Source organism: Diabrotica undecimpunctata, chromosome 9, assembly GCF_040954645.1.
Source record: "Diabrotica undecimpunctata isolate CICGRU chromosome 9, icDiaUnde3, whole genome shotgun sequence".
In the NCBI taxonomy this organism is placed as follows: Eukaryota; Metazoa; Arthropoda; class Insecta; order Coleoptera; family Chrysomelidae; genus Diabrotica; species Diabrotica undecimpunctata.
In genome coordinates this window covers 20,361,626-20,378,045 of record NC_092811.1, presented here as the reverse complement: position 1 = coordinate 20,378,045, position 16,420 = coordinate 20,361,626, and the positions used below count along the sequence as shown (strand labels likewise).

At 32.3% G+C, this 16,420-nt stretch overlaps 1 protein-coding gene across 1 annotated transcript in view; it reads right to left on the bottom strand.

Moving 5' to 3' along the window:
* Positions 1–16,420, bottom strand: part of SLO2 (slowpoke 2) — a 377,835-nt gene that overhangs the window by 115,867 nt on the left and 245,548 nt on the right. Inside the window, exon 12 of the mRNA XM_072544101.1 lies at positions 9,424–9,737. Coding sequence (XP_072400202.1) covers positions 9,424–9,737 — 314 coding nt within the window. The remainder of the gene's footprint in view (positions 1–9,423; positions 9,738–16,420) is intronic.

Below are 16,420 nucleotides of genomic sequence, written 5' to 3'. Positions count from 1 at the left end.
TCTATATCGGTTTTAGTTCACTTAATAATACCAAATGAATAGCTAAGCGCGGAACATGCGTAGGTGTTTAATGAATTTAACAAATTTGAACTCTTAAACTGTGAACGGATCAGCTGTTTTACGCTTCGTATGAAGTTAACGCGATTTTCATTTGTTTATAGTGGACAGATTCGAACGTAGTTATGAGGTCAGAATCATTTTATATTGCTTCTTTGTCCACTTCTTGTCGATCGAAGATGATAAATATAATAAAAAGTTGAAGTTGTGGAGAAAAAATGTTGATTTTATTGACAGCTACTCCAAATTACACTATATGATGCTGTTAAGGTAACTCTCTATAATATACTGTGCTCACATTAGCTCAAATCCCCAATTTACAATCTTACAAATAATTCATACCTCAGCACAGAGATTATTGCTTCTATCATACTAACAAACTTTTAACTATGAGCTTACATTACAATTAAATCTAGGCCATCATTGCAACACTTAGGAATTTCGATTAGAAAAAATATATTATTCGACAATTCATTAACAGGTGAATGGACTTTAATTATTAAAATATTACTCGATATCATTTTCATAATGTTTGAATTATACATGGTGAAACTGTAAAATGTTAAGAAGTTAAGAGTAATGTGAGATTACAAATTAAGGGATTAATTTGTGATTGAACAATGGTCAATTTTCCGCGCTTGCTTTACTGCGAGATATTTGTACATGTCATTTTCGCCCATAGCCTCGATGTTTTGGCCATTTTGCATATCGAATCCTTCGGGCTGTACCTTTCCTCTGACTATTATCCAAATACGGCACTTATCTAGACCGAAGTGCATACTAGTATCATAAAAATATATTTATTATTATTGTTATTATCTATATTATAGACTCAGTTATTATAAAGTACTATACTGATATTGTATAATTTTTTTCATTAGCAGATCTGCAAACGTTAGCGTTTTCATTTTGTAAGGTAATTGAAAAAAACATTTATTTGAAATTTTTGTAAGGTTAAGACGAGACCACTTGCTGAATTCTAATTTTTTATGACATATATTGTATACATGTGTAAAAAGAATTGGACGATTTTTCAAGAAACATAGTAAAACTACTTGTACTGTTCAAAAATATTTAGCAATTTCATTAACATTTTAATAACATATTAAATTTTTATACATATTAAATTAACAAATAAAAGGGAAAACCCCGGTGCTTGGTTATATACCATAGTTTAAGAAACTTTCAGTGAAGTAACAATCTTCTAGTGTAAAATAGTTTGTATTTAAAGTTATTTTTAATAAAAATTGAAATTATCCAAACGGACTGGAATTTCAGACCGTTTTCGATTTTGTCAGACCATAGTCAATGAATACATAGTTAGCAAATAAAATTAGTTCTTTGCAGGAAAAACTTAGAAAACTTTGCAGGGAAAATATCAAGCTGACTTCAGAATCAACAGACAGAATTTTAAACAAACATACAATATATTTAATAGGAAACAATGTTTGAAGAAATGAGCCAGCTGGCTATCCCAAGTAAGTTGATAAGGCTGAAAGATTTGAAATTAAGCAGAAGCAAAAACAAAATTATTTAAAATGGGCTAAGATCAATGACTTTTAAAGTTAAAAGGGAGCTAAGGCAAAGAGACTCACTATCAACAACTTTGTTTGATTAACTTCTGAAAACCTAATGCCAACCCCTCTTTCTGAACACGAACACACAACTCCTGGGAACGATAATAAAAAACAGTGATTTAAAAAGAAATGAAACAGTTTTTAGAAAGCAGTACCAATAAATAGCTTCTGGCTAAGATAAAGATACAATCAATGAGGACATTAAAAACTTTTAAAACAAAGGGAAGCAAAAAAGAATGGACTGGAAATTAATATTGAAAAATCGAAATACACCATTATAGGGAGAAGTTAAGATAAACCAAAAGCAAATTTGAAGATAAAAACAGATAATAAAGTTTATGTATTTAAAGAGGTCAATGATTTTATTTATTTGGTAGTAATTTTGGAAGAAATTGGCTATGAGAAAAAATGAAGAAGCCGCAAGACTAGCAAAAGATAACATGATATATGGAAGTTTAAGAAGTCTATTAAGGTCTACCTATTTATTCAGGAAAACAAAGTTGAGAATATTCCGAACAGTAAGTAGTAAGAACAACTACTATACAAATCCTTGGAATGGTGGACGATTTCACCAGTACGAAGACAGTCGAAACAGTGCATTATGGAACATTCGTCAAAATTTACTTCTTCTGTAAATGCCGTCTCCCGATCGGAGGTTGGATATCATCATCACTATCTTTACTCTATCTACTGCTGCTCTGAAGAGTTCTATAGAACTGCATTTAAACCAGTCCTTTAAATTCTTCAATCATGACACTTCCCTTCTTCCTATACTTCTTCCTCCTCTTATCTTTCCCTGTATTATCAGCCTTAGCAGTTCATATCGCTGTCCCCTCATTACGTGTCCCAGATATTGTAACTTTCTTATTTTTATTGTGTTTATTATTTCGCATTCTTTGTCCATTTCTCGCAATACTTCCGTGTTAGTTTTCTTCTGTGTCCATGCTATTCTAAGCATCCTCCGGTAACACCACATTTCAAAGGACTGTAACTTATGTATGTGTTCTTGCTTTAATGTCCAGCTTTCAAGTCCATATTGCAGTATCGAAAACGGCAAAATTTACGGCAGACCTAATAAGTAAAGAAAGAAAAACAGTCGAAGCCATAGTAGGTTTGCTAACAGGGCAATTTAAGCTGCACAAGCAGTAAAAGGTAATAGCAGATAATGACCTATGCAGATTCTGTCATCTAGAAGAAGAAACAGCAGAGCACATTTTATCTCAGTGTGACATATTGATAAATGTGCAGTTCTTTTTATTAGGCGATAAAGAGCTATATGGAAAGTTCAGTTTCGAAGTTATTAGACCTTTAAGAAAGAGCTCAGACTACAGAATGTAATCTAGGAGTACAGAACCACAATAAATCTGAAAAGATGGCAGCAGAATAAGCCAAAAGCCGCCTAATAAAATATATATAACTACTTAATACCAATACGAGACGTGGCTGCGCAATACAGTTGAAGATGAGCAGCTAGTAAGATGAAATCGCAAAATATTGAGAAGCATTTTAGGTCGGAGAAATAAGTAAAAGCAGATAGAGAACAACAACTAAACACAAAATATATAAGCAGTCGAAGGAGCATAAGATTATGAGCCTAAAAAGGTGGATGAACCATACACAAAAAATTAGTGGAAAAATTCCATTAGTGGAAAAATGCCAAAGATGGTTTACGGAGCATACCCATAGAAAATAAAAGAAGAAGAAAACCGAGGAAAAGGTAGATAGAAAAGGTTAAAAGTGACTTAAAGGGAGTGGGTGACTCAAATTGGAGAAGAGAAGCAAATGACACAAGAAGTAACGTAAACAACTCTTGTAAAAAATAACATAAAGTATTTTGAATATAACTTTTTGTCTTTAAGTCTGCAAACCCTGTTGTGATCTGTAAATAAATATTACCGCCTGTTATGAAATTCAAGTTGTTTGGAACACAATTTTCAAAAAGACATTTACAATCTTATTCTCAGCATGCCTCGAAGAATTAAATACTCTATTAACAAGAGAAATCTCGACACGATATTGAAAATTTTAAGTCAACTACTAAGGAAAATGTTGCAAAACTTTGATCATTATTTTATATAATCTCTTGTAGTTAATAAAAGTAACTAACATGTTTTGATGTTTAATGGATATTTTATATTTAATGTATACAGTATTATGATATGTACGTTGCTATTGTCTTATCGTTTGTATTTTTAATTAAAAGTATTAGCACAAGTAGCTAGAAATATCTCCACAAACAATGTTTCCAATATATTGTAAAATTTAAACAGAAAATCAAGTCCACTACTTTTTACAAATGTGAAATTGGAATGTCCAAATTGTCTAACCTTTTATATGACAACAATTTTGGTGTATGATATCATGTAATTTAATTAGTGTAAGTGCTTTAAATTATGCAAATATGTTATAAAGATATAAAACATGTAAACAATAGCCAGAAGTTACCAATAATAAATTTTTCGAATTTGGAATTTGAAATATACATATATACAGTGATAGACATAACATTTTAAAATATGTAATGTTTCTTTGCCGATCTTACCAATATGAAAATGACGATATCCTTTTAAATTCTTAAAAGCATTTTAGTTTACCAAATTAAAAAAAATCTTGCTACAGCTGGAAGAAATACTCGTGAGCACATACATAAAATTGACTGTTTGATCTTAGAAATAGTAATAAAAAGTACTAAAGAGTATTTCAATAAGAATAAAATTGTGGAAGATATTAAAACATTTAACGAAAATTATCTGTTATTACTTTTTTATTATTATGTAGATAGTACATTAACAACCGAAGTTGAGAATATAAAATAAATTAAAAAGAAGAATAACAGTGTATTATAAATATATGAAAAAATGACTAGTGAAAAAAAAGTTTACTATTATTTTAAATTCCTTAATATATTCTGGTCATCTCAGCTAAGTCTTTTAAATGTATAATCACTTGGGAATATTAAAAATGGTTCTTCTCAACTTCTTGCAGCCACTTTGATCTTGGTCGTCCCCTTCTCTTTCTTCCTCCTGGATTCCATTTTATCATTGCGTATGACACTGCTTCATCTTGTGCTCGCCAAATATGATCTAATCATCTAACTCTGCAATGCTTAAGTAATCTTTTATTTGCAAAACATCGCTGTTAATATTTTTTCTTCTATTTCGGACTTCCTTTCTCTAGAGATGCTTATTGTAAGGTATTTGAAGTATTCTACTTCTTCAAACTTAGAATTTCCTATTTTTATTTTTCTTTCATTGGCTTTTTGAGTAATCTTAATATTTTTACCTTTTCTTGATCTAATCTTAGTTCCATTATCTCCTCTTTCTCTATTATTTCTTTCATTATTTTCCTGTTCTTTGCAATACCAGTAATATCTACTGCATATGCGATTATTTGACCACATCTTGTTATTAGATTTCCCTTATTTATATTTCCTAGTAAATATTCTAAGGCTAGATTAAATAACGTTGTTGATAAGGCATCTCCTTCTTTTATCCTTTTATTTATACTGAATTTCTCTGCCTTTCCTTATTGTGCCTTTAAGCTAATTTTTGTATGTGGAATTCTGAGTTTATGTGGGATTTTTAATTTTTTAAATCTACCCATCTTCTTTTATTCTACCTTATCACGTTCTTAGCATTCTTTCCAAATTTTTCATATTCTTATGTCTTCTTCTTTATCTATTCTTAGCCATTTAATTCTGGCTTGCACTTATTTCTTATTTCTTATTTCCTCTTATTTCTCTACATTCTTGGTTATACCATCCATTTTTTGTTTTAGCCTGACTTTTACTTACCTACATATTTGAACCTCCTTCTATTAATTTTTTGATCATCTCCCATTCTGTGTTTACGTCTTATGCTTTATATTTTTCTTTTATTTGAACTGTTACTGCCTCTTTATATTTTTTTCTTGCTTCTTCAATACCTATATTATTGGGGATATTAAAAATGATATAAATGGCTATAAACCCAAATGGCCATAACAGTTAGATATGGAATTTAAGAAAAAACTACCGCATTATTAGACGGTCCGATAAGTACCGCCCGATAGCGCCACTACAGCAAGACAAATCTAGAATTGTGTAATAAATTCTCGTAGACGGCCAATGGGGACCGTACCCGCCACATTTCGTCGATACTACCAGCTTCCGGCCAGTCACTTGTTGCGACCAAAGCTAATATGTACTCTGTAAATATTTTTTCCTTCCGTTTTATTATACGATTATACGTATACACAGCAACGGTTACCTCCATGACATCCATCTCGTAATTGAAAAGAAGAATAAATGTAGAAAACCTGGTGAGGTGCGACCAACTTAGAAGAAGAATGTTGCTGGTTGCATTGTAGGTCGAATTGAATGCAGTCAAGGTCCGACCAATGGTTGTGGCCAGAGTTGTTGTAGTGCGCGTTAGCTCTTACTCCGGATAACAAGTACAACCGTGAGACCATTTTAGAGCAGTGTTTGACGTTGTTTAAGCGTAGCCCAAGGAATTGTACCAAAAATATAATTTTAATAATGCAAAAGGAATAAAATCTAAAAATTTGACGAATGGCTAAACGACAAACAAATCTTAACTCACTGAAATTAGGTAAAAATCAAATATTTCCTTTTCTAAAATAACTTTCTTCAACTCCACTGTCCATCTATGAAGACCTGGACAAAGAAGTGAGAGATCACTTACAAAAAGCAAATAGAATCGCATGATGCCTTATTGACACTAGAAAATATAGACAGGAGAAGAATTTCTAAATTTCGCAGGCATAATCTCAACAATAGGTATTTATTTTTCAAAAATTAAGGCTGGAATGCCTGACCGCACATATAACAATTAAAAGGTAAAATATTAAAATCGATCAGATGTCGCGACATTTTGATATTGTTTTATTAACAAGTAAGTATTGGTTTTCGATATAACCAGAATACCCAAATATAGATAATTATGCGTGTAGGGCTGTGTTGTGAATTATCTACCTATCAGGCGAAAAGAAATAAGTTATGCCTATTAAAGAAAATAAAAAATCACAAAAAGATGAATAGTAACGATTACAGTTCCAACATATCCTACATGTCTTTTCAATTTTTTATTCAGGTTTTCCGTGACTACTGTGATGTCTCTACATTTGACAGATCTAATAAATGCATTATACAAGCAGCATCATATACCCAAACTATGTTTTTTTTAATTTTTAGATTCTGAAAATCTATACCAAATAACAAATTTTTTGATAATTTGGTGTATTTTTTATGATATATTTGATTTAAGATGAGTTTTAACAAGAAAATTACTTTAAAGTAATTTTAAAAATATATAAACTATAAAAAATTATTGATAATACTGTAAAAACGTACAAGATATATTCTTAAACTTAATTAACTCAGGGACTAATACTTCGTGTACGACCACTTCCCGCAGAACAAAAGTAACAATAATTAAATTAGAACACCCACTCACTGACAAACAAGCAATATGGATGTATTGTGTCAAAACGAATTAGAGCCGGAAAAACACCAAATAGATCAACTAATGTGGTTAGTAGCTTTTTATAAAGTACTTTGCCCTTCGACCCACCTTATTCTCGCCGAAAAGACCGAAATTGATTTCAACTTCATACAATATTTTTTCTACAAAAATATTGGATGTAATATTTCCCAAATAAACAGTTAAGACAATAAAATTCACATTTGTAGACTAAATAATTTACTTGAAACACTAAATTATCCCTGTTATACAAGGTGTGGTTCCAAAAACAGAACAAATAAAAAAAAAGAAAACTGTAAAACAATGTACCTTCATCATATATATGATAACACTGTTAATTTTTATTCTACGGGATTAATTTTTTTATCATATTCTTAACTGCCACATCTTCCTCCTCGTCTTTCCATCACATTACCAATATAATTTAAACAGTGGAAATAAAAAGTGATAAATTATTGAAAAAGGAATACAGTCATGTGACACAGTACTCCTAATATCTACTCAAGAAAATCTGTAAACATTGCCAATACTAAAGTGAATAATAAGAAAAATAAAAACTATTTATTTTAAAAAAGGTAATTTACTAGCCTACTAGAAAGAAGTATTTTTGTACTTCGTCTTTCAAATAAAAATATCTAAGCAGGTAAAATTGGCATAATCCTGACAGAATATATGTCAAAAGCCTCTCTATATAGGGTAAAAAGAAAAAATATTCATAACTATCTGGTTATATGTGTAAAAAAATACCTGACAATCGAGATCTGGGGGTATTACAGCATCCCCTTATAATTAGTTAATTGTATAAATAGTTAAATGTATCGTATAAATGATTATTAGAATAAATTACAGTTTATTATTATTTTAAAAAGAATTTTAATACATTGAGGAGAAAGTTTACAAGAAAATAATATTCTGGTATGGACGGTACTGGAAAAGTTTTCAACTGCCCCAACTGTTGAACTGAATACCCAAATTCTGATAAACGAAACCCAAAAAACCAATGAAAAAACAAACTAAACAAATCTTTTGTCTCGTGCGACTTCTAATATTTCTATGTGTGACTTTTTTAGGGATTTTCCAGTATGCAGATTGTAGAAATTATCGAAAGTATAAGTATGAAGATAAAGGTTTGGACAAAAAATTGATTTAGTCAAATAAAAATTTTAATGGTTTGTGAAATTTGCTGAAATCTTGGATGAATTGAAACATAAATTGAAATATATGAATTCAATAAATAGGAAATTAATAGATTATCAGTGAAAAAGCAAAAAGCGTCATATAATAAAACATTTTAATTTTTGGCTGTTGTATATATTTTATAAAAGAAGAATTCAAAATGGCTGCTCATTAAATATTAAAATTTTGTCTTACTGGGTTACTTACGGATTTCAACAAGAAAAAACCAAACCGTAATACACTATTTCCCTTCTAATAAAAATAAACAACCATTATTCTAAAAACTTAATACTTCTTCTTAAATTAAAATAAAAATTCTTAAACAAAAAAACCTTGTCACACAAATCAACCCCCTCTCCCAGTTTGACTCACTATATCCAAGTGACGCTCCCTTCCAGGGCAGTAACAAATCTGTCATTCTACGCATGTCATACTCTACCACTCTTATGAAGTTGAAATACCTACATGAGTAATATGGATTGTCTTACTCTTAGTGATTATAAAAGACACAGACACGAATGTTATACAATGTGTGGACTAGTTTCTATTTGTCCTAATAAAATTTGATAAACAAAAATGTAATTTGTTAAAGTATTCTTAAATCGTTTTCTTCCCCCCAGAATATACTTAATTTATATGGAATTCTTTTTTCTTTTATCTCTTGTCTGTCAGAAGAACATAGTGATATCATGTCTTTATTGAATGGATAATTTTCAGCTACTAGTAATATTTCCTTTAATCTATAACCAATTATTCGTTTGGTTGATCCACTTAGCATGTGGGAGACTTTTCTGACATCTCTGATAAATAATCAAATGCCCAAATACCTGCACAATTTAAAAGTTTTTAACATGTTTTCTGCTTATTTCCTTAAGCTAACTCTGCAGTATGACCGTAGAAGAATCCATTTTTTATATCGAGCCTTGCGTATACTAATATCTTGGCAGGATATTATGCTTAAGAAGTGAAGATAGATTAAACTATTAAATTATGAGAAAAGCCTAGAACATGATAGTTCCTACAAGAGACAGAAATAACTCAATTTTAAAATTTTAATGTATTTCCACAATTTTATCTTATCTCAGTCAAGAACTTAAAAAAATAAACAATCATGCGCAAGCTACAACACTCACTGACACAGGTGGGGACTTGCAGAATGAGTTGAGGAGGAATGGTACCGTCTTTCGTTGCAGTCGTTGTTATCGGAACCGTTGTGGTCTTCTCTTCCTCCTTCGCCGTTACTATCACAGGATCACCGGTTGTGTTGTTGTTGTTCGGTTGTTGATTCGCCACACTAAACGAGGAGTTCTCTTCTTTGGTGATGCTCATATAGTAACAGGTGTCGTCTTTTTTCATGATATGTCGAGGACCGGGATTGAGGAGGATCGTGTCTTCGTAGAATTCGGGAAGTTGTGCTGGTCGGACTCCTACTAAGGCGACGCCATATCTGTGAAAATAGAATTCAAAATATTACCAGTAAAACGTATACAGATAACGACATTGTTTGGTTGACCATAGGAATTCAGATCTATTGCAATCCCATTTCTAGAGTATATGTATTATAATGCTCTAAAACTAATTTTTCGGTTATTTTTTAGCCTTAATAGCAATACAAATTAATAAGTAAGTAAATAAGTAATATGCTCTATTGTCACTGAAAATTGTACAAATTTTATGGACAAAGCATATAACAAGAAGACAAGAAAGAAGAAAAAAAATCAGAATAAGAATCGTTTGTACTTTTAAATAAAAAAACACAATAAAATTCTTCCAAACTTAAACATAAAAACTACTACCTAATTAAGAACCTAAAACTTCGTAAAATATACCTAACAAAAAATAAAAATTAGGAAAGCAGATTAATGAATTAAGGGCTTAAATATTCCACCTCCTTGTGCTAAATAGTAACCAAATTTGTCATAAAGATTTCTCCTCATATTTTAAAGTGGGGCTGGTGTAATGCTTGCAGAGAAATGAATTATTTTTGCCCTTAATTCGACTAGGTTTGTGGCCCTTTCAAACTGATGCCTATAAATGTTTTCTTTGAGAAAACCCCAAAAAAATAAATAGTTAGGCGCTAAGTCACAGGATAAAGCGGGCCATTTAATTGTACCACGTATACTTATCAGTTGATCAGGAAACGTTTGATTGAGAAAGTCAATAGTTGCTCTAGAGTTGTGAGCCGAAATACACCTCCTAAAAATTTACGGGAAGTCGTCGAATTACCGGAATGATCTCATTCTGTAAAAGTTGTAAATATTTAGGCTCGTTTAGGTTTCCATCGATAAAAAGTGGACCGATGATATGGTCGCCTAACATCCCAGTCCAAACATTTAACTTTTGCGGATGCTGCGTTCGCACTGCAACACTGAGGTGCTTATTTTTCCGAGAATAATACCTAGCAACGGATGGATTGCGTTTTTTATGTAATGAAAATGAAGATTTTTTTTCGTTTTTTTGAAGAGTTTTTCGTAAACAAGTAACTAGTCGATTGTTACCAGTAGTTTCAAATAAGCGAGTACATAAACAAACATAATGGATATTATCGTTTATGTGTATATTTATTGAAGTGAAAGAAACTAATAAAGGATATATTTATTATAACTCTAAAAATAAACTAAACAGTACAAATAGTAAATCGTACATTTACATTACACGTTATTATTAAATCGCGAATCGTCTAAATTGACATTTAAAAACATAAGTTTTTCTACTTTACTTCTTGTTAACCGTGTTCTTCTTTTATTTAAAATTACATCAAATTTATATGTTCTATATGTAATTTGGTCTAAGTCTAAGTCTGTATTAACTAATACCAATGTGGAACGGATTGCCTCTTCTAACTTGGTCATTCTTTTTAACATGTAATAGGTGAAGTTCTACCTAGTTTCCACGTCTTGGATTGGCCGTTTGGGAACTTTGTTATGTTGTAATTGATATTTAAAAGCATTTCTGAAGATAAGGTACTTTTTTTGAAATGTGTTTTTTGCCGAATTGTCGAAAAAAGACTTTTTATTTTATCTATTTGTACACGACAGCATTTAAGTGCGTCCTCCACCAATAAATTTAGCTTATGAGTAAGACAATTTAAATGTTTTCATTCCAAAACATATTTAATAGCTTTGACCATATTTGAGGCATTATCAGTTACTGCAAAATGTATTTTTGGTTTTAGACCCCACTGATTAATAATTTTACCAATTTCAAAAGCGATGTTTTCTGAATTCTGAATAATGGCAGCAGCCTAATAAAACCTTTTTAAATTCTAAATTTTCGGTTAAATATTGTCCTGTTAATGCGATGTAACTCTCAGTTACTCCAGGTGTCGAGAGGTCAGTAGTAATACAGATATTTTCTACTTCTTTAACAACTTGTGATATAATAATTTGCTGTTTTGATATAACATTCCTAAAGTAATGAACCTTACAAAGTTTTTTTTGTTAGTGGTTTATATCCAGGAATTCACCCTGCAAACTTTTTAAAAGCTCGTTCTTCAACTATGGAAAACGGATGAAACGAGTCTTTGCATAGGTTTAGTAAATCCATATATATTTGTTTCTTTTGTTCTAAACTAATATTTTTATTAATGGAAGTATCCATCACCTTCGAAAATGCAGATCAACCGTAAATCGAAACTCATTCATTAATCAGAATACCTAGTTGTTTTATTTTCAACGTTAACCGATAGCCCGACTGTCCACTGCCCCGAAAGAGTTATTTTTAGTTGTGTTGTAGTCTCTCAGATCAACTAATCGTCCTCGTCGACGTAAAGTGTTCGTTGCTCCTCTGTTTACGTCTACACAAAACGTAGTTTTTTTGAATCAACCATCAACTAGTTGGCTTACCAGTGAGAAACCGTAGATTCGTAAATGACAAATAATGATTTAAAATGCAGGGATTTTCTAATAAAAATGAAGGTAAAAAAACAAAAGAAAGAGTTAAGAAGCTGGTTACTTCTATAAAAAAAGAAAAAGAAGATTGTACTATTGAAAATCAACCAGTATAAGAAAAAGAAACTGATAAAGATGACTTAAGTCTATGGTGTATTTTTGATGAATTGGACATGACTCATCTAAACATACACCTGTGTCGAGAGATATAAAAGAAGCCGACATGTATTTGTCTGATGTGTCGTCTCCGGGGGAATTAATAAACGTATGAAAATCTGATTGCAACTTGGTGCAAGTTTCCATGTTTATTAATTTGTCCAACTATTGCGCAATATGGTGTAATATTGCGTAGTTGGCCGGTACGCTCTTATTGTGGCATGACCTTGAGGAGGCAATGCCATTGTGGTTTTATTAAGGTGGTTGAAATAAAACACATTCTTTCTAAGAAGAAAAAAAACTCAGCTTCAGAGTCTTAGAAAGAAACAGAGCCCTTCGAGCAAAGTGCTCTAGGGAGCTACCCTACACGGGTAAAACACACACTAACACTTGACTGTACTTGACTGTCTTGACGACTGAGAGCGAGATCCGAAAATGTCCCATATTTAAAGATATATAACTTTTATATGAAACTCTTTCATTTCTCGACCAATTAGATTTAATTATTTGTTCCAGAAGGAAGGGCGATGAACATCGAAGTGCGTGATTGGTGGCACTTGATGACATCCCCCCTGCTTTGGAGACTCTGAGGCTGATAAAAAAAGATGATTTTATTAAAAAACTTAAGAAAACAATTTTTTTACAATACACATATAGGAAAGAAAAAAAAATGCATAAAATATATCAAATATAACATGAATTATATCAAAATGAATATGTCTATATTGTCAAATTACTTACAAGTCCTCTAACACTCACTACACTCGCGTACACTCGCGTACCGCGCACTTGCACTGCACAAAAACACTCACAGGCGGTGATCGGTGTTGTGGACAGCATCTGCAGGTCCATCCTCGACGACGTGCTCGTTCTACGGCGGCTTCGTCCTCTCTAGCTGTACATTTCCCCTCTGCATGTCACCGGTGGGTTTGCCTGAGCCTCCGTGGTGCTCTGGACCACATAATGGTAGGGCAGGCAGTGACTGGCCACTGCGGAGACATCCATTGCATCAGGTACTTAGCATCAAGTAGGCTGGCTCGTCGGAGATGTGGCACATCGACGGTTTCAGGGCTGCAGAAGTTGGATATCGGCATGTTAGTTTGGTGTACTAACATCCGATGCTTCTCCCCGCTGTTTTCTTGAGTGGTTTTGATGCAGGCATCGTGTTGGAACTTTTTGCGATTTTCGATCGCGGAGCATGAGAACTCTGACATCTCGGAGTCGTGGTAGAGTTCGTTGAAGGTTGGGCGCCATGTCGTCTCCGGGGGAATTAATAAACGTATGAAAATCTGATTGCAACTTGGTGCAAGTTTCCATGTTTATTAATTTGTCCAACTATTGCGCAATATGGTGTAATATTGCGTAGTTGGCCGGTACGCTCTTATTGTGGCATGACCTTGAGGAGGTCAATGCCCTTGTGGTTTTATTAGGGTGGTAAATAAAACACATTCTTTCTAAGAAGAAAAAAACTCAGCTTCAGAGTCTTAGAAAGATTCAGAGCCCTTCGAGCAAAGTGCTCTAGGGAGCTACCCTACACGGGTAAAACACACACTAACACTTGACTGTACTTGACTGTCTTGACGACTGAGAGCGAGATCCGAAAATGTCCCATATTTAAAGATAATTAACTTTTATATGAAACTCTTTCATTTCTCGACCAATTAGATTTAATTATTTGTTCCAGAAGGAAGGGCGATGAAGATCGAAGTGCGTGATTGGTGGCACTTGATGACAGATGATATATACTCACAAAAAAATTCGAACGGAGATTGGAACTGTCCATTACAGTGGTGGAAAAACCATCGCCATGTGTATCCTAACTTAACCACTATATTCATAAAATATTGTAGTATTGTAACAAAATCTGTTCCTTGTGAACACATGTTCAAAATCTGGTTTAATTTTAAATAAAAGAAGAACACGGCTAACAAGAAAAGTGGAAAAACTTATGTTTTTAAATGTCAATTTAGACGATTCGCGATTTAATAATGTGTATGTAAATGTAAGTACTATTTGTATATTTAAAATGTCAACGACCCACCTCTAGTTTCTTATATTAGGATCTAAACCAGAGATATGTAAAATATCTCTGATCGGAACTATTCGTCTCACCAATGGGCAATGGGCGTCAAATATGGAGGGGAGACCAAGGGGAAATATGATTGTTATCTTTGTCTATTCGCTGAAAATATGATTTTATATCTGTGTTAGATATCGTGTTAAATTTTACCATACCGACCATAAACTTTTACCTACACTGTATATCTAGAAGTACAGCAATGGAAGATTATGAAAATCAGAAAGACAAGAACTGGTATATATGTTGGTTATCATTATAAATGTTGCTAAAAAATTACATTTCTTGGAAATACCTTTAGTAACTATACAAAATGGTTCGACGTTACATCTTATTCGTATTAAAATTTTTCTCGATGGCTCGGTATAACCAAAACCAATATTTTTGTCAATTTATAAAGTTATTTAATAAAATATAATTTTTACTTTACTTTTCCGAAGTATCGTTAAGCCGAAAATGGAATAAGCAAACCCGAACTTTGTATACCTCGGCGGTTGACATTCAAACCAAATTCAATATTCATAAACAACAAGAAAGAAGTAGCAGGGCCCCATTGTGCACGGTTTTCCTTTGCCGGTTATCTTTTTATTAAAGAATAAGCATAAAGATAACTCAATAGATACGAAAATGTACAAAAAGAAAAAACATACAAAAGCTACATTATGCTTTGATGAGATTGGTACATTTTTAACGTAGGTATCTTGATGGGACGTGTAAGAGTTTTTCGGAATGTTTTTGAAATGGATCAAAAGAAAATGTGATGTATATAATTCCTGTTTCCTGCAACTGAAAGTAAAGTATTGTATATTAAAAGCAGGGTTATACCTTGTCATATTAGAATTAGAATAAACATTTGGAGTTTCTGCTAGAGCGGTCCTATTCTGGTTGAGTTATTGATACTCTATACAGGGTGAGTCATGAGGAACTTTACATACTTCTACCATATGTAGAGTCCCTCAGGGAGCATATCATGTGGCCACTAAAAAATGTCAACTCCTCTTCTTTATTAATTAACAGGGTGATTTGTGTAACTGACCATTTATTTCAGTTTACTGTAGTGTTTATACGGCTCATTTGATTTTTTTAATTTTTGCATGATACAGTACACTACTATCAAGCATTCGACTGGTATTAGCTAAACTAAAAAATTCCAGGACTGGCTTTGGAAAAATTAATTTAGGGATTCGTATTAAATATTACACCCTGTATATATATTTTTTAAAATGTAATAAGTGATTTTCAAACTACATAAATAGCCAATGAAAACGACATATGCGACAATGTTGTCGCACTTTTATTCAATTTTTAGTGAACGATCAAATCTTACCAAAAATAGAACAACCATAATGAAGTATCAAATTATAAGGTATTAATTTAAACAAATGTTATAAATTTCAAACATTTTAATTGAAATGATAAACTGAGTCACTGCACAACAAAAAACAGTAACTACTAACAATAACGAAGAATAATTTAAAAAAAAACTAAAAATATGTACATAGTTATGATAAACCCATAAATTTGAACTGGAAAAGATACAATAATGGTAACAAAATAAAAATAATTCAAAATAGATTTTCGAAATGGAACCCTGCAGCATGTACACACTTTTGTTGCCAAATTGTTAATTGACGTATTGAATTACGGATACTCTGGGGATCGTTTCTAATAGTATTACAACAATGTATAATTCTATTAATTAATTGTTGTCAGTTACTAATATTCACTGCGTAAACTAGTTGGTTCAATCGTCCCCAAATATGGTAATCAACGGGATTGAAATCAGGGGATCTTGAAGGCCACGAAATAGGACCTGCACGTCCTATCCGCCTGTTGCCATAAACATTATTGAGATGTTGTCTCACAGCCAGTAAAAAGTGTGGGGGTGCCCCATCATGCTGAAAATACATCCCTCGGATAGCAACGTTCGCGTTGGCAAGCAAATTCGGCAAAATATTTTGTAGAAAGTTCAAATAGACCTGCTCTGTTGAAGGACCATCAAAAAAG